Source organism: Bemisia tabaci, chromosome 3, assembly GCF_918797505.1.
Source record: "Bemisia tabaci chromosome 3, PGI_BMITA_v3".
In the NCBI taxonomy this organism is placed as follows: domain Eukaryota; kingdom Metazoa; phylum Arthropoda; class Insecta; order Hemiptera; family Aleyrodidae; genus Bemisia; species Bemisia tabaci.
This window is the reverse complement of record NC_092795.1, coordinates 3,223,858-3,243,273: the sequence shown is the minus strand read 5'-3', so window position 1 is coordinate 3,243,273 and position 19,416 is coordinate 3,223,858. Positions and strand designations below refer to the sequence as shown.

The following is a 19,416-nucleotide window of genomic DNA, read 5'->3' as shown; positions in this document are numbered from 1 at the left end:
GATATTAACAAAAGACATTCCCGAGCAACCTACTTCAAAAGAGCTGTGTGTAATGAAAGTCTGGCTCATTCGTGCAGAGTATTTTACAGTAAAATTTCGCTAGGTCAAGCTACGGTTAAGAGGTTAAGACAAAATCCCACTTAAAACAAAAATTCTTTCGGTCCTACCACACCGCTATAACAGGGTGTCTAGTTTTTTTTTTTTTTTTTTTTTCATTTTGAAAAATCCTGATTTTTGACTGCTAAATCCTGATTTCATAATTTTTGCGAATCCTGATCAAATCCTGATTTTTTGCGGAGAAAAATTAACGGACGGATAACGGATAATTGACGGGAAATAAGCGGACGGCCGACTTTTCTCAAATCCTGATTTCACGACCGATTTTTCCTTGAATCCTGATGAAATTGGGATTAAATCCTGATTGACCTTAAATCATGAGAATCGGGAAAATCCTGATGCTAGACACCCTGCATGAGATGCAATGAAAAAAAAAAAAAAAAAAAAAAAAAAAAAAAACACTACGATTGGGACAAACTCGTGACTTTCATCGGGAATGAAAAGCTACTGAAGCCGAAGAAAAGTGAAAGATCCCAGATTCCTGTAAATAGATTAACAACATCGTTCACCGGTTGAATCGAATTTATAGAGCAATATAAATGTGTGTGGTTTTCGAATAGATAACTGCTCGCGCTCACCGGTATGTAAGTTGCCTATGTAGGAAAACTGAAGGCGAACTCACGCTTAAAGTTTGCTGCGATCAGTGTTCGAAACTCACAGGCGCCAAATGCGCCTAAAAAATCGGTCATGGCGCCTAAAAAATGGTGGCTCTGCGCTAACATGGCCCCTAAAAAGTGCCCCCCCCCCAAAAAAAAAAAATCCTAAACTTTCTGTAAGGTGATTTTTCGAAAGTTACAAGTTACAGCTACTGGTTCTGTATGACTTAAACATCTTGCGTTTGACTTTTCACAAAATGCGCCATGATATATAGGGAAAAAGTCAATTGGGCCCCTAAAAAATCTTCAATGGCCCCTAAAAATTGAGCTTGACGGGCCACATTGCTCCTGAAATTCTAAGGTGAGTTTCGAACACTAGCTGGGATTCGCGAATGGTGATATGGGGCATTTTTTACACTCCTGAGGATGACCAAGGATACGATCAGGTGCATTAGCCTCGACGGTGCTAATTAAAGCAATTTGCGAGGGCGAATTCTAACCTAAAAGGGACAAAAACCCCGAAACCGACCGCGACTCTCGGGTATCAGATTATTCGCGGCGGCCGGCTTCGAATTTCCAGGATCCGAATTAGCCGGCCCAAGGACCCGGGGCTACAGAAGAGAGGATATTTTAATGCAATTAATACTCGGGGCCGTGGCCCGGGGGTTTCGGGTTCCCGAGTCACCGCCCCCTCCCTCCCCCCTGCGACCCCTCATCGCGTATTTGAGTCCGATTAGCATTCAGGAGAAACGAAGGAAAGGGGATGGGGTCTCTAATAGGTTTCCTTATAAATAGTGCCCGATAAACCTTCCGCTCGCTACCCCTTAATTAACTTCAACTCGAGTTAACATCAATTTGTTTTCCGGCCTCCTGCCCGCTTGGCAGCGTCACCTTCCCGCCGTGTGGATCGTGCTCGACGGTGGTTCGATGTATCGTTTTGTTCAAGACAATAGTACATAATAACCTCAAACAAAAATTTTGGGACTAATGTTGCAAAAGCTGAAAATGAGAAAAGTCCTAACTGTCACTTTCCATCGCCATTTTGAACTCATAAGATCAAAAATCCATCATAATCCATCACAGTAAACCTGTTTCCTCAAATTACTCAATAGACCGTATTCGATAACGGTTCGATGTATCGTTTGGTTCAAAACAATAGAACATAACCTCAAACCAAACTTTAAGGATTTTAATTGGAAAAGCTGAAAATGAGACATTTCCTGACAATTTCACTTTTCATTGGCATTTGGTACTCAAAAGAATAAAAAATCTGTTTCAAAAGATCCGTTCTCTCACATTTCTGAATTAACTTTTGAGGCTATGTTTATGTTTTGAACCAATCGATATCGATACAATCTCACATGATCTCACCCGTTTGATGTATCGAATACGATCTATTGAAATTTGAGGCTATGTATACATGTTGAGTTGAACCAATCAATATCGACACAATCTCACCTGTTCGATGTATCGAATACGATCTATTAGAAAGGTATCGCCGACGAGGGATTCAACGTGAAACTATCCCCTTCTGTTGGCTACTCACCAAATAAATGTGATGGCATCAGCGGAAAGGACCCTTGAGGTGGAAAAAATAATGAAATGAGATAACAACGTCCGGCCTAAACGGGTTAATTCTGCACCATTTGGCGGGAAAAATGCACGCTACAGTAATCCACCTCTCTAATTCTGTATCGAATGCGACGCTTTTTTCGTAGCCGAATTCTGCTTTCATTTCTTCGAACTTGGCGACTTTTTCTGTCGGAAATGATTCTTCGGAATCATCAGAGACTCGCCAAATAAACTGATTGTAGTAGATGCACGAGTCGCAAGACAGCAAGTTAAAATTGTCTAGCCAACGTGCGTTAAAATCAGCGTAAAGCTGAAAATCTCAATACAGACGGAAAAAGCTAACATGAGCACAATTAGACTGCATTATGCAATTTGGAACTATAAATTCTGGCTCCTCTGGAAGAGCACTTATGCGCATAGGGAAACCAATGGCACATACGTTGTTTTTAAACTGGGCTAGAATTTATAGTTCCAAATTGCAAAATGCAGTCCAATTTTCCCTCAAAGAGATACGCTGTTTGGCGCGCATCACTAGGAACGACCATTCAGGAGGGCAACTGCAGATGCGTTTCGGGTCTAAATGATCGTATTCGATACATCAAACGGGTGAAATCATATCGATATCGATTGGTTCAAAACATAAACATAGCCTCAAAAGTCAATCGAATAATCTGAGGGAACGGGTTTTCAGTGATGGATTTTTGATTCGTGTGAGTACTTATTGGCCAAGGGAAGTAAAATTGCTAGGAAATTTCTCATTTTCAGGTTTTCTGACAAATATCCTACAATTTCGGTCTGAGGTTGTGTTGTTTTGAACCAGACGATACATCGAACCACTGTCGAATACGATCCATTGGATCCATCCTCATTGGAGCGCAGCCTCTCGAATTTTCTGCTACCTAGCTTCCAGGAGGAAAAGAGCGAAATATAATATATTTTTCGAAAATACTCGACTTTATTGTGCTATGGTTTCATCATTGCACCTCGGAATCATATACCTGTACGTCTGCACGTATCTAGGCTTGTGATGCTATAGATTTCCTGTTGCAGATCATTTTTCCGAGGACGAATAGTCATTGCTTTCGTTCCACATTCCGTGCAATTCATCAGGATTGTTCTTAAAAAATTAATTTCGCGCTTGAGCGTCACAATTAATTTCCTAAAGGAAAGAAATAAAGGACCAAAGGACAACCCATTGAAGTAGTTTAAGGAAAACTCTACAATATCATGTTCAGAGACCTAATTTTTGCGATTTCAGAGCCGGCAACGTCGTAATACATTCAAGTAATACATTGACCGGAAATTTGACAATGTCGCGATAGAAATCAGTCATGGTTTACTTCATCGGCACAACAGGCAACGCTGGAATTAAGTTAAGGTGTCAGACAAACGATCAAATCTTCATGTAGTGTCGCAAGCGACGGATACTGAACGAATTTCAATTTAACGCCTGGATGCAACTATACGGGCTCCAAGGATGTCCGTATTGCATACGCACGAAACCGAAGGCGTTTTGACTTCAGACACTAACCGCCTCACCAACCGCCCTCATAATGAGCGGGGCGAGTCGATGGGAGGAGTGTGGAAAAATTAAAAGCTCATATCGATGTCAATACGGAACGTTGAGGTTACATGAGTGATTTCACAGATTTTCTCGTGAAATTTCCTTCAAGCAGATCCCATGCAATTTACAATGGGAAGAAATTAACATAAAAAATTTCATGTCGAACCTGTTCGAAAAGCTCGTTTCATTGTGCAGCGGGCTTTACTACGAGGATCTGAAATGATAAGAGTGCCTTCAATTTTTCGTTTAATGTGCTTCGAAGACATCTCTAAGGCGTGAATAGTTGCTTTACAAATCATTCGCAGCACATCGCAATATCAAAACTGAAGCACAAAAGTACCCACATCCTGCGCCTGAATGCAACCAGCTAGTCATGCCTAAGAGGTATCTTTGTGGTATAAACGAGGAATTAAAAGCGCTCTGCCACTTTGGATCATGGCAGTAAAGCGCGTCGTTGACGCCGCACAGCAGGAGATGTGGAGAGTGCCTGGGTGGACAGTCAAAACGCCTTCAATTCCGTGCATATGCAACCCGGACATCCATGGAGCCCGAATAGTTGCATCCAGGAGTCAACATGAAATAGTGTGTTTCCTTCGGAAAATACACTTATTAGCTCAGCAGTGCTCATTTAGTATCAGATCTCACCGATATAGGAGATCGCATCTTTCTTATAAAAATACGGATTACGTCATCGTCCGTTCAACTTGTCCTGATAGAAGTGGAACATAATGACCTCGTCATTGAGAAATCACTATGATTTAAGGAACAATAATCATTATGATGTTACTCTGTTATCACTCTGACGTCTTCTGACCATTCTGACATCACGCTGATTTATGAAACACAGTGGATATCATTATGACATCAGAGTGATGTCACGATGCTCCGGTTTCCCTGTGGATTTTAAGGTTCTAAATTGTAGAACAACCTCTAATTTTTGAAAAGTAGTTGGTCATACGACCAACTCATCTGGTTTCCGATATTCAATACCTAGGGTGTCTACTAAAACAGTCTGGTCAAAAATCGATAATTTTTCTGTACATTTCCATTACATTCAGTACCTCCTCAACAGAAAAATGTAATACTTTTTCAGTACGACATTCGAAAAATTTCGAAATTTTGGATTTCTCGCTCGAATGGGGGCAAAAATGACGTGGCTACAAAATTTCAATGGTGGCTTGAAGATAAACTGACTGTCCCATCGCGATCTCGCAGGCAAATACTATTCTAGGAATCAACGCTCAGAGGGTTGTACACTTTCCGGGCTTTATTAAAAAAACACGCGATAGGAAGGAAAAAATTCCGGCCCTTCTCGCGGAATTTCTGGACTTTTTCGGCACTTCCAGACCACCCTTAAAAATCCGTACTACTTCCGGACCAGTAGACACACTGATACCTATCACAACATCTCACGAGCGCGGGAATTTGATGTGGACAGCGTTGAGCGATCATCCATACTTCAACAAAAGCCGCGAGCCCCATGAGAGTTCACTAAAACCGAAGTTTACGCCGAAATCTAGACAGGCTTCGGCTTCCTCCCCTCGACGACGTCCATTCGGACGTATTTCTGTCGAACGGAACTATGTGCATTATGACGTGAGCCCTATTATGCATGTGTGCTTATGGGTCTCAGGGCTCATGTCTTAATGCACATAGTTCCGTTTGATAAAAATACGTCCACTCGAGCGTTTTCATCCCCCGCGCGGAGTCGGTTAAGTTTCAAAAATTCCCAAGCTCGGTTCCTCCCGTTGGCTGCGACTTTGGGGGCTTTGGAACTTGCGCTGCTTGGGCCCTTTCAGAAAGGAAGGCTCCGGCTCGAAAGTTGGCTGCAACTTCCAGGCGGATATTTTCGTCCGACCATCCCCGGAGTACGCGCACAAAGCCTTCGTTTTTATGTTATCCCATTTGTTAACTCGGCGCTGTGTCAGCAGGAAAATTGAAGTCGAACATTTCGAAGCTAATCTCGGTTCCAGGGTTCCACCCCCACCGCCGCGCCGCGCGCCTCGCGTCTGCAAACTTGACTCCATTCTGCGCTCGTGAATGTTCTTCATGGCTTTCCTCGGATAAAATAGATACTTCTCCGCGCCAGAAACTTTTTCACGTGTTCCGACGCTGTTCGGAAGCCTGAGAAATATTGTTGTGCGAAACTCGGAGATGAAAAATATCCGATGGGTCAGTTGCGCTGGTCTTAAAATCGTGTTTTCATGCTCGAGTCTCGTGGATCAGCTAGGAATAATAAAATTTGCCAAACAACAACTCTCTGCGTTCGATTTTCACCGAGACATCGCGCTTTGAAAAATTCGCTGTATGACGGCATCCACCGCGGTAGTGACACCCTTGGTTCCTTCCACCTCGCTCTCCTCCGAGTTTTACGTTGAGTAACCAGTAAAAATGTGCGTCTCTCTAACAAATCAGGGTGTCTACTAAGTAATTTAAAAGAAACCAAAATTGGGGACTTTCGGGGACTTTCAATGGCATTTCTTCAAGAAAATCGGGGAATTTTTTTCCCGATATAGTAAGAGAAAGGGAGATACTTAGTTACAGCGTTAAACGGCGTATTTTATACGACTAATTATACAAGTCATGTTGAACCGATGAAAACATATTAAAAACCGAGCAACATTTCAGTTTCTTTATTCCTGGTTATACCTACTGCGCCGCCACGGCTGGCGGGAAAATTTGAAGAAGCAGGTGTTGAGGACGATTTTTGTTATTTTTTGGGGGACCTTCGGGGATATCGGGGACACCCTTCCAAAATCGGGGATAATAGGGGACATTTGGGGACTGATAGATACCCTGATAGTCAGGCCGGCTGAGACGTCCTCCTATTATTGAATGTGATTTTAGCATTGTTTCCCGCTGTTTTGGTCGTTGGTCCTTCTTGTATTTTTTGTATATGTATGGAATATCTGTTTATTTATGATCGTATATCCGACTTATCGTGATTTGTCGATAATTAAAAAGGCTCGTACCGCTCTGCAATGCGAGCGGGGCTCATCCAGGGTTCTAAGGGACCAGGGAAAACAAGGAAGACGAAGGGATTGGATTTGAATCACCCGAGTAAAATTACCAAAAAAATAGGGATTTCGCGGCGAAAATAATCTCAAAATGCGCGGAATTTCGCCTTCGCATCGATGACGGCACGCGAATTTATATGACAAGATGGATGGAAAGAGAATTTACTATGGAAGATTTTTTATTCATAATCGATCAAATCGTCGGCAACAGTTGTAGCAATACGATTCTTTTTTCTTTCTTTCTCTCTTTCTTTTTATCCTCCTTGTAGCACAGTAAGCCGAAGCTCACTTTTTAAAATCATCACTTCTGCCACCATTTGACTTTGGTACAAGTCCTGGGATTGATTTTTCCTTTTCTGGGATATACTTAAGGGTCTTTTATCCAAAATCGGCTATTTCCAACCTCGGCCTGATCTTCGACATGCTTTCAGGGGTGATAGAGGATCACTTGCGTAGTCCAAAACACTGACAATTATCGAATCAGATGATTTGGGGGGGGGGGGGGGGGGTGTCAAAAGGCTCAAAATTTAAACTGGCATATGTCGTGTGTGATTTAAATTAGTGTAGAGAGATTAGCTGGTCTCAAAATTTAGAGGAAGCCATCAGTCTAAAGCTAATACCTGTGTACGAAATACGTCCATTTCGAAACTTTTATGCATTGTTGCAAGATTAACGCTCAACTTTTAAATTTTTTACATTTAGAGCTTTATGGGTTACAAGGACCAAAAAGAAGGTAACATAACTATACTTTTAAAAGAGGGAAAATTGTCTAGCCTTTAAAACAAGCCGAAGTTTATCCATGGAAAAAAATTTGGGGCGGAGAAATGATTTTCCAAAGTTGATGGGGTGCGTTGGAGCCTAATATGTTTCCAGTGTCCGACCATGAGTCGCAAGTTTAAGTATTTTTATGCTTTATTATGTCATATTTTCAGAAAATTAATACAAATCTACCCAAAAATTGAGATTTGTTAATAATACAGAACAAGCCTCAGTTGATGCTCGCTGCGTCTACTTGCACATTGCTATTCTTGTGGATTAGAATTAGAACTATGCAATGCGTACTTGCGGAGGCTACATAAGTATATACTGCCCTGTACCACTGTACCTACTTACAACTTGTGTCTGCTAGAAAAAAACTTGCTTGAAGGGTGGCAGCTCTGGGCTCCTCTTAAAATATCAAACTTCTTGCTCACTGTTGTTTATGAAGGTAATTTAAGTACCTATCACTGTGGCCGCCCCCATGATGGGTCTTTACTAAATTTCATCCACACGTTGGAAGAGTAAAATATCTGTGAAAATCCCAATCAATCTTACTCATTGTCAGGCTGCATAATGCAAATAGGTGTCGTGAATATCAGAGCCAAAGATGGGAAGTTCGCTGGCAGAGGAAGTTGCGAGCAGTGAGAGCTGCATACATAGTTAAAATGCTGAGTGATAAACCTTTATTTTGTAAATAAAGACCCATACACAATAATCCAACCAAGTGATAATGAGACGACTATTGATAAAACTAAAGACTCAGAGGCTGAGTTGCAGTCAGAAAACCAAGAGACTGAAAATGTGTCACACAGCATAAACGACTGCTGAATAAACCAGTGAAAAGGTGTAGATGAATCAATAAGTGACAAGCATTATCATACCTCTTCAGCGAATTCGAAGTCCCCTTCGAATTTTCTTGGCCTCTTGGCGCTGGTCACGACGAACACAGTCAAAATAACACAACACAACAATTTCATCACTGCTGGACGTTACGAGCACCTCATGAAGTAATAAAACAATAACACAGCTTTTAGAACTTTCGACAGCCCGAGTTAGCCCTTTCCGACTCGACTTGTCAAAGTCGTCCACCACAGACAAACTGATACGATCAAGGAGAAGACTACTGGAAGAACGACTGAACCTCTTTCTTCATGCAAGAAGGAGGTGAAGATACGATTATTGGAATTTTCTGATTGGCCATCGGTTGATACCGTGTCCTGACGCTAGAGCGCGACACTTCCCGCTCCACTAAAAAGCGCTGGAGTGGTCGCTTGAAAATCGATAGGACGCTAGAGAATAAGTATCACAGATTAGTCCAGATCGCTAACATCCAATCTAGCAATGCTTCAGAAGCGGAGTAATTTTTGCTACAGGTTAGGCAACTTTAGAAAATTGATGGCACTACCAGTAGTGAAAGAACTTGACCAGATCGAGAGAAATTTCCTATTGAATCTGATTATAAAGCTTGAAAAAAGTATAAATAGTAATGTGTAATAATGGTTTTTGATCAAATAAGATTTTATCAAGTACTGTTATGCTAAGTATTCTGTTCCAATATTCTTACAACAGTTGGTAGCAATTAACTGCTCTCATGGGGGCCTGGCGGGAATTCAAAACTAGGAACCAAAAGTCTCATTTTGGCAGGATTTTGCTTTAATTTTCGGTTTCTAAGGCTTTAAACTTCAAAAATATGATATATTATAATCTGCAAATTTTTTCAATAATGTTATCTACTCAGTATACTGATGAACTCTGATTTGTTTATTTCCACCGATAAAGCACAAAAACATAGCCCGATTATACGAATAAAGAAGGAGAATTAATTAAAATACGGGTAAACAAGGCTAAAAATTATTGAAACACTTAAAGGCAGGACGTTTCGAGCTGCTACCAGCTCATTTTCAGCTGCAAAAACAAGTAAAAAATTGAGTGGCGACCTGACCCCAGCCGTTATTATGAGTGGTTACGTGATAACGGCTGAGGTCAGGTCGCCACTCAATTTTTTACTTGTTTTTATGTGTTTTTGCAGCTGAAAATGAGCTGGAAGCAGCTCGAAACGTCTTACCTTTTAGTGTTTCAATAATTTTTAGCCTTGTTTACTCGTATTTTAATTAATTCTCCTTCTTTATTTATTTCCACCTTAATTATTTAATCTGGAAATATTGAACCACATAAATTCTACTGAGAAACTAATTCTTGAATTCTTCGGAACGTTTCATCCCACAAAAATCTGAAAAAGAAGTATTTCTCCCGCCGAAAATCTGCTGAAAATAGCCAAAATTTCAGTTTTGGTTCCTAGTTTTAAATGCCCATGGATTTTCCCGCCAATGGCGCTCACAAAACTACTCACGCTCCTCCGCCGATGTTAGCGATCTGGACTAATCTGTGATAAGTATGTAGCACCATGGTCCATGGTAGCACTGAGCACTGATTACAAATTCTGCAGCGATGATTTTCAGATGCGGTCTCGGGATTCTCCCATTCAAAGGCAGATCATAGCTGCTGATATAATAATCGTTCCGGCGCAATTTTTTATAAGCCCTGCGCCTGCACTTACAATGAGGCAAATTACTATCGGAAGTAAGTGTTCTTCCTCTCCTCCCTTTCTTACCTACACCTAGGGAGCGCGAACTGAGAGGGATGATTGACATCCCTGACCTACGGCAGGATTCGATATTTCTACATCTCCGTTATCATTACGGGGGCTAACAGCTTATTGAAAAGCTTCAACACCCCCCCCCCCCCTCCACCAACAACTCAAATCGTCCCCATCCGGCCAACATATCACAAGCGCCATGCAACGTTTAAAAATTTCCGCCGCCATTATATTTTTTTGAAGAGAAATTGTTCAACGAAGCTGTCCAAAAAATTTCACTGAATTTTCTTTGAGCTGCCGACAAAATTCGGTGAAATTTTCAAACAGATTCAACCAAAAATATCTCTGTAAGGAAATAAAATAACAGCGGAAATTTTTAAACGTCGCATGGCGCTTGTGATATTTTGGGCGGAGGGTGGCGATATACCGATGGGAAGTAACGTCACGAATCTCCACTACTGTTTTATTTTTGTATAAAAGGAACTGAGAGACAGTTTGGTTATACTTAAAATGTATCACTCATATAGAAGATTCTTCACTAAAGAATTAAATGATATGAGTTTTTTGAATAGTTAGAAAAAAAAAATAATAGGAAGTTTGGAAACGTTGCAATTTTGGAAACACTCTGAAATCGATCAAAGAATAGAATAAGTAGTGGGATTTTTTGGAGCATTCCTTTAAGTAGGTACTTATTCAAACTTTGAAAAAATTTTCACCCTTAATCGTAAGTAAGAAAAGTCAGATCGTATGGCAGCGAATTTCTTCCCTGCACACCATTTATCCCTATTTACTAGTGACAGAAATTTATAAGACTGCATTCAAAAGCTTCTAGTGAAATTCAGCCTTATCAAGGTGAAGTAACATGCTTTAGAAGATGGACTAAGAATTCTGCATTATACTTGGACTTTTATCAAAACTGCAAGAAAAGTTGGTAGAAAATTCGAATATGACATAAGATACAGATTTTCTCCTGGGTTTCATTCGATTCTATCTGTCTTGCTTGATGTCACGAATACCACATGAAAAGAAGCTGAACACCTGTGAGTTGAGTTGAAAAAATAGGGTCAAGTGTTCAAAACAAAGAGAATAAATTTCTGTAGAAACTTTCTTTACTGAGACATTTATGCTTCCAAAATTGTTGAGGTATTATAAAAGTATCCAATTAATTAAAATACAATAAAAATGCAGGTCTGGAACAATTAAAAAAATGATCACTAACCCTAATTCATCTGCAAAATGTAACTGGGCACAGACATAAATTCAGAGAAATTTTTGAACATGGCAGGCACTTAAACAACTGGATCAGAAAAAAAACATGGCTATTTCAACAGGTAACGATGAATCACTACCTATGGAATGAAAAGCTTCCATTCTTACCTAATCGTAAAGATATTTTTTTGCCTGCAGCTTTTTTTGTCATAACAAATGTCAGGAACAGCATCTCCACCAATTATGAGGCCTTCCGATCTGGTTATCACGATTTTTCAACTCTGTCATCAGGATGGTTTTTAAGAGGGAGGATCCTTGAGTTAAGGTTATTCAACAGCTGCTACTTTGAAAAATTGTAGAAATTGAAGAGTTAGTTATAATTTGTCCTAATAATGAGGCAATAAGTTATTCGATCATCTGCAGTAATACCCTGATTTTTACGGTCAAATTATTAGTGGAGGGTTTGTGATGATGAGTCAAAGTATTGACTAGCTCAATTAGAACGTTTCGTTCAAAAATAATACAAAAATTTGGTTACATTTTTACAGATATACTAGGATAAATTAATGACAAGTTCTACTTTTAATAGGGGTAACTGAAACTAGTCCTCCAGCTGAAGTATCTTCTCTTCAATAAACAAGGATTTCTGTGCTTTAAGTACTTTACACAATGAGATACACGATACACAGAAAAAGACGTTACAAGACGGCATACATGATTCTCATTAGGTTTGAATTTAGCAAAGCTGAAGATTTACACTCCGTTATAGTACATTTTGTGCAAAAATCTTCTCCTTGCAGGGATGGACAATTAAGCTAGAAATTAAGGTGGTTTTACATTGAGTTATGAAAAACGATCACAGTTTCTACTAGTATATTTCATTTTCCTGCTTGAAAATAACTCCAAGTGCAGGAAAAACTCAACGAAAACTGACTGGTTACATCAGGAGATTCTTCAGAAAATGCGAAACTAGTTGAATCAAAACCAAGCAATTTTAAGAACCAGCTGAATATGTGAATGTGAAAATTTTGTGGTAAAAGAAGCGAATCGAAAAAATACAGGAGATAGATACTTAAGTTATAAACGAGCATGGAGATTTACTTCTTAAAAAGAGATGATCATACTTGGTTATAGCAAGGACGAACTTTGACAAAATATTTCTCGATAATTGAAAAAAAGGGATCCGCCCTTTGAAGAAATTTTTGAAGTACATACATTAAATCAAAAGGGACAGATTCGAATCTTACGATACAGATATGCCGACTTAATTTTAGACCGGGAACAAAAATATAGAGGCCACTGAGCAAATTAATTCGATGGAAACTCCATGAAAATAGAATAGTCATAATAGATCAAGAAGAAACGATGTAAAGCTAACTATAAAATAATAAACTAACGTAACAAAAGGATAAAAAAAGGCAACTGAGGTACATAAGAAGATCTTACAAAAAATTGTTTCCTTAGAAATAACGAGCAACTTTATAAAAATACAAAAAAAAATCTGTACAAAAATAAAAACTAAAACTAGAAAATTAATCCCTGCATACGAAAAATCAGAGATAAATTTACAAATCTCGAGTCTTAACAAAAAAATAATTAGAGAAACTGGTAAAAAAATAAGAACTCTCAACAAGTAACAAAACATCTAAAAATGACACTGGGATAATATCGATGAATTTGAAGAGACGGCAGTCTTGGAGATTTATCTTAAACTTGGGTATTCGTCTGGCATTAAACAAACAGCTTGACACAAGGGGCAGACACATTTAATTCTTAACCACTCGCGTATGCACTGTAAGAAGAACAAACAAAATAGTTTAGTATTTTACAATATGGGCTTATGATGCTGAAATGTACATATATTAGACCCCATTTCTTAACTGTGCCGTCAGAAAAGTAAGCACTGTCACTTCAAGATTTCTTGGGAAATTTAGTTTTGATAAAGTTATTTTAGCCCAAATGAGTTTCAATATAAAAAAGAAAAATCAAAAATTTAAAAATAAAAAATTGTCCAACGACTTTCCAAAATATTTCATTACAGAAAGAAATTCTTATCTTTTTGCAACAAAGCAGCATGGTAAATCTCTTGTTACAATTATCATTTATTTTCATTTTTTTTAAATTTTTACATGGAGCCTCTTCTTTGAGGGACTAAAATACACGTCAGTATAAGTACATTTCAGCTATTTACACATAGCTACAGTACATTATTATACATCACTACAAATTGAACAGAATTTGTGAACATATTAAAATGTTCCATACAGAGTTTTTCATGATATAGTTACAAATTTTACACACAATGAAATGTTTTTCCTTAAGATCTTACTCTAAAATCTCCTTCGTAGCATAAAATGGGTTTTCCGTAAGATGTTTCCCAGGTTTTTTAAGAAGTGCTGATGAGGCTGGTTGTTTTTTATTTTACTCTTTAGTTCATCTGGGAGCCTATTAAAAACTCTTTTTCCTCTGTATTCCAGTGTGAGGTGGATTATTTAGGAGGTGAAATTGCAGGAACATGTATCTTGTTTAAGGTGTTACGAAAACTCCACTCCAATTTTACTTCATTGAGATAAGGCAAACCAACACTATTGCTTGAAAGTTCCTTAGATTATTCTCCAAATAGAGAAGAAAAATTTTGAAAGTTTTCAAGAAATGAGATAACATTGATTACTTTCCCGTCTAGAAAATGCAGTGAAGTAGGAAGTCAGTAACATTGCAAACCGGGATAATCGTTCTCGCAGTCTCACTGTCGATTTGGTTGTACTTGAAAGGGGTGCAGAGAATGCTCGACCGGCTCATTAACCGGTGGCGAGAAGAATGCAAGGGCATTCGAAGATTGGGAAAAAATTTGAAGGCAGCCCTATTTTTTGAGAAGGAAACTGCTAAGCACATTCAACTCTGCAAAGGAAGCTGCAAAAATATGCTCTTTGATGCAAAGAAAATTGTGAAGCGAGCAGTCTCATGTGGACAGCAGTAAGAAGGCAGCCTCATATTATGTGAAAACAAATAATTTTCTGCACCCCTGCTATTTGATGAGACTTAAATGTATTACTCTTAAAAGCCTGCCTAAAATTCTAATCATGGTACAATTCAGTTAGGTATCTTGTACTCGATTTTCCAGCAATCATGTACCTACCACGGTTTTTCCTGCTTTATTGCCACTTTTTTCATTATTGCTGATTTTCTTTGTGCATTTTAACCACATGATACAGCATTTTTTAAAACTGGCAACAGTTTTTGTAATAAATAATTGGACGACTCAGGCTTCACTATACTGGATAATTTTTTTGGAGTTTTGAAAAATCTTGACAATGACTTAAATCAGAGACTTTCAGTACTTACATGAGTATGGAAGACATGTTTGCAAGTCAAAGTGGTCGTCGTGTTCCTTGCCATTTTACAGCAGCAAACAACGCACTCTTTTAAATCTTCATTTGAATAATTTGATAATCTTTCTTCCTTTTTTACCCAGGCTGATTGACCGAACTTCTCTAAACCCATCACAGAAGTACCTGAAACAAATGTCCATTGATCAAACATTAAATTCAAATAAGAGAGGATTTCAAAATAGGCAGAATTTTTCTCAGTTTGCAAAGCCGTTTGATGAGTCATTTTGGGGGAAATCGAAATTTTAGTCTCTTGATCTATCGTTCATTTTCCAAAATCTAAGGATACCATGAAAAATACTACTTCCAGTTAATCATCAATAATGATACACTGAAATTGGTTGCAAATTGGAGCATTTTGCAACCTATCCAACTTAAATTTAAAATTTTGGAGAATGATTTTCGGTACAAACATTTTTTATTGATTTAACGACTGAAATGTCGGTTTTCCCATATAAAACCACATAGTAATTAAGATTTGAAACATATCGATCATACCCCAAATGAATTGTGACAAAACTGAAGGTTCACCTTACGCAATAGGAGTCTACCTGCAATGGCAGATTCGAGAAAGAACTTATCTGGGGATGGGATCAATTAGATTTTTTTAAGTTGGCAGGCTGGTTTTTGCAGAATTCGATGCTTAAATGCTGTCATGAATTTAGGACTACTTGGAAAAAAAAAGGCAGCAAAGAAAAAAATGTTGAGAGTTACAACGCTAATTAACTTAATCCAATGGATACAGCTTTGAATCTAAATATGAGGGTAGAGGAAGTCTCTGCAACAGAGTTAACAACTATATTTCAGGTTTTCAACTAGTCTTTGGATGGTTTTTGCAATCATTTTGATTTAATTATCTCTCGCAGGGCACATTACTCTACTAATTGTGCATGTACCCCTATTCATCATCCTGTCCAAAACTATAGGTCTGTTAAATGCAAGTAAAAAGACTATCTAGAGGTCAAATCTCTTAAGAATTATGATGGGCTCATCAAACAAATCTGAAATCCAATCCTCAGCGAACAATCTGTTTATTTTGTAACAAGCTTTTTCCAGTTCCGTGCATCTACAGGCAGTTTTTCTCAGTCACTGTTAACCAGGTTTACATTAACAGAGGAGTACAGAAACCTTACCTGAATAAACAAACGATTCCGCAAAATGTTCCTCGGATATGATTTCACTCGTTTTCAAGCGTTTTTCTGCTTTTTCTTCCTTTCTTTTGCAGCAACAAAAGCTTTAAGTCAGTTGAAATCTTACGTAAGGGAAGTTTTCAAAATTTTGCAAAATTATTTGTTTATTTAGATTGGATTTTTTGCATCTCTTTCTCAGTAAACCTGACTGCCGGCGATGAAGAATAACTGCCCGCAGATGTGGTAAAATTGAAAAACGTGTTGCTAACTACATAGATTGTGTGCTACGGAGTGAATTTCTAACGATTTTAATGTGCGATTTTCAAGTGACATTACGTTGAGAAAATCTATTCATTTGGCTTCATCTCTTGCGTTCAACAGATTCATTGCGCTTGAATCTTTTTTCAAAACCTTTCATATTCTCACAAATTCAAGAGACAGATCTGTCAATATGATTCATAAGTCTCGCATACTTACAAGTTTCAAAGTCCTAACTGAACAAGCATGCCCTGCTCCTAAGAGTAAAATACTTTTTAAAAAAACTTACTTGGCTTAGCACCATTAGAACCGCTTCCCGAAAGTTTTGGAAACTTGAAATTGGGCGTCTCTATCATAGAATCGACGAGTGCTATGATTTCATTGAAAGACATTCCAGTCAATTGTTCTCCGTTCATTTCTCTGGCACTTTTCAAATAAAGAATTAATTCAACATCAGATTTCTTGGGGTACTTCTGTTTTAAACTCAACATTAATTTCTTGAAACATCCGTCTTTCAGTGAGGACCTGCAGCCAAAAAAGACAAAATCATTCAGTGATTTCAATGAAAATGAAAGAAATATCACAAGAATCAAATATACATAAAAGCAAAGCAATAGATTTTCCTAAATTTGTTACTTTAAAAATAAATTTTTCAGATATAAAGCTGTGTATTTTTATTCAAATTTGACTGACTGCAAATTTGACCGATTTAACCATGGGAAATTTTTCAGCAGTTATTTTTACAAGTAGGATGGAAAAATTGATACTTGAGTTTTTGACATAAAACACCCTAGTTGTAGCACTTTGACTGCTTTGTTTCAGTATTTTTGTGAGTATTTCATGTTCTTATGGGAGAACTATCGCAAGCATTTGTCAGAGAATCTTAGAATCTGTGTAACAAAAAATGTCAAGACAAATTAATGTGACCATTTTCCCAAAGAAATACAAATGTTAATAATAAATACTGAAGTAGTGCAATTGGGATGCGTTCCCAAGTGAAAGAGATGACACAATATCCAAGGGAGTAAGTTGCCAGAATCATAGGAGGGTAATTAATTGTGTGTTTTCAATAATGGGTGTAAATCTGCATTTTAATCTGACAAGTTCAAACCCGAAATACAGCAAATACAGAATTTAAATCACTTTCTTTCAAAACGATATCCTTTGATCTGCAAATTTGAATTGGCATGATGTCGGATCGTTGCACCGTTTTTAGTCTTTATTCATGCCAAAATGTTTGAAAAATATTCCTCCATGCAATAGTTCCAGTCATCACAATTTGACTTCTTCAGCACCAGGTTCCTTTCTCCTAGTAAGAGTCAAAATTACAATCATAAAATTTGGGAATCTTTTTTAAGCAAATTCTACATAAAAGAAAATAATTCACATAAAATACACTTACAAAAGCTTTGATTCAACTCGTGATGGTCCAGGTGGTTGTAAATTAGTGTCTGTTTTCTTCTTCGGTTGGTTTGCCTTGCTTGCTGTCTGTGAAACATTCTGCGAAGCAGCATTCACGGAGGACTTCACAGTTCCATTTGACTTAACTGCAGAACTACTCACACATTTTTGTTGTGTCATTGGCACTGGGTTTGTTGAATGATGGGCATTCTCTGCTGGGAAGGTTGGCAGTTTGACAGGGGTTTGATGCGGGGGAGCCTTCCCAACAGGTGGCACTTTCTGCGCTGATGTTGTGGGTTTTGATACAAAAGTACATTGATCAGCGGGAATCACATTTGCAAGTTGTTGTACAGGAGGAACAAAATCTTTTTGATTCGAAGGTATTGAAGGGGGTGCGAATTGAGGCACAAACTGATTGGGAGGTGCAAATTGAGGCGCAAACTGATTGGGAGGTGCAAATTGAGGCGCAAACTGATTGGGAGGTGCAAATTGAGGCGCAAACTGATTGGGAGGTGCAAATTGAGGCGCAAACTGATTAGGAGGTGCGAATTGACCCAACTTATTTATACTTGAAGAACTGGAGTGATACTCAGAAGATGGTGTTTTGCTCGGTAATGGAGGAGGATTTAAATTTGCAGGGTTGCTCTTCAGTTTGGTTTCAAATACTTCCAGCAATTTTTCAGCTCCCCGTTTTCTAGTATTTTGTACAGAGTTTTCAATAGCAATCTTGCTTAAACTCGGTATGCATGGAGGCAGTGCATTCCTTGTTTCAGATTGGGGCTTTGAGTTCTTCACACTGTCCGATGGAGGCAGAAAAGATGGTGGTTTGCTGGAGGCTGGTGGTGAATTTTGATTTACATGATTAACTGGTGGCTTTCCACTACTTTTTTCAGGCACATTTTCGACAAGGCGCTTAGCAATTTGTCGCATGGCTTCTTCGAAGGCTTTTTTATCTTCAAGAATTGAAGGCTGTGCATTCGGAGTTTCAGATGGTACCTTTGAAACATTGTTTGATGAACTTTTGTGGCTTATTTCTACATCAGAAACAGAGGCAATGCTTTGAGGTAAGAGAGAGGTAGGATTGGTGACTAGTTTTTCACTCAAGGTTTCGATAAGAGTTTGCTTCACAGTATCTTCCAGAAGTTTCCTATCAAGTTTTGCTGGAGTTGAAGGGTCTACACTATTAATTTCTGCAACAGTTAAAGCATCATTTACTTGGGTAAGGGAATAATCTCCTACGTGTTGGATAGAAGCTTTCTTCAGCGTCTCGGAAGATGAAGCACTGCCAGTTTTTTCTAACTCAGTTTTGGCAATCAGGTGTTCATTCGCATCACATCGAGAGAGTGTTGTGTTGCCAGAGGCACTCGGGTGGCTACTGATATTGGTTTGTACGGTGCTTACCGGCGTTTTGATTTTTGACTCTGGGATTGTGTCACCACTAACCTTCCCTGAACTTATTGCACCATGAGAGATTTCAGAATTTGATAATTTTGGTTGAGCATTTTGTGAACTACTACCACAGGATACCACGGGAGTTCTTGGCTCATGAACTTGGCCTTGAACAGCTTGCCTAAAGTTTTCATCACTTTTCTTCGAAGTAGTGAAATTTTGACTGTTCTCTTCCCTTTCAGATACTTCTCCTTCAGCTGAAATCATAAAATAATATATAAGCATAAAAAATGTTTAGTTCCGGCAGAATGTTTCGTGATAGTAATAATCTTTCTTCATTTTAAATGATTTTATTGGTTTTGTCTCTTTTCACTCAAAGTGTCTTCTATTTTGTAGATACTGATGATGAGTTTGGGGCTGTG

The 19,416-nt window shown here is 38.5% G+C and overlaps 2 protein-coding genes across 5 annotated transcripts in view; both read right to left on the bottom strand.

Annotated features, from left to right (window-relative positions):
* Window positions 1–8,767, bottom strand: part of Cow (Proteoglycan Cow) — a 190,331-nt gene extending 181,564 nt beyond the window's left edge. For all 3 annotated transcript variants that reach the window (XM_019060483.2, XM_019060484.2, XM_072297667.1), the window contains exon 1: window positions 8,507–8,767. In XM_019060483.2, coding sequence (XP_018916028.2) covers window positions 8,507–8,602 — 96 coding nt within the window. In that variant the 5' untranslated portion in view covers window positions 8,603–8,767. The remainder of the gene's footprint in view (window positions 1–8,506) is intronic.
* Window positions 8,768–11,312: 2,545 nt separating this feature from the next.
* LOC109043303 (uncharacterized) overlaps window positions 11,313–19,416 on the bottom strand; it is a 33,057-nt gene continuing 24,953 nt past the window's right edge. For both annotated transcript variants that reach the window (XM_072297665.1, XM_072297666.1), the window contains exons 17-20: window positions 17,607–19,251; window positions 16,494–16,729; window positions 14,773–14,942; window positions 11,313–13,222 (exon numbers count right to left, since the gene is read on the bottom strand). In XM_072297665.1, the coding sequence (XP_072153766.1) occupies window positions 13,133–13,222; window positions 14,773–14,942; window positions 16,494–16,729; window positions 17,607–19,251 (2,141 nt within the window). In that variant the 3' untranslated portion in view covers window positions 11,313–13,132. The remainder of the gene's footprint in view (window positions 13,223–14,772; window positions 14,943–16,493; window positions 16,730–17,606; window positions 19,252–19,416) is intronic.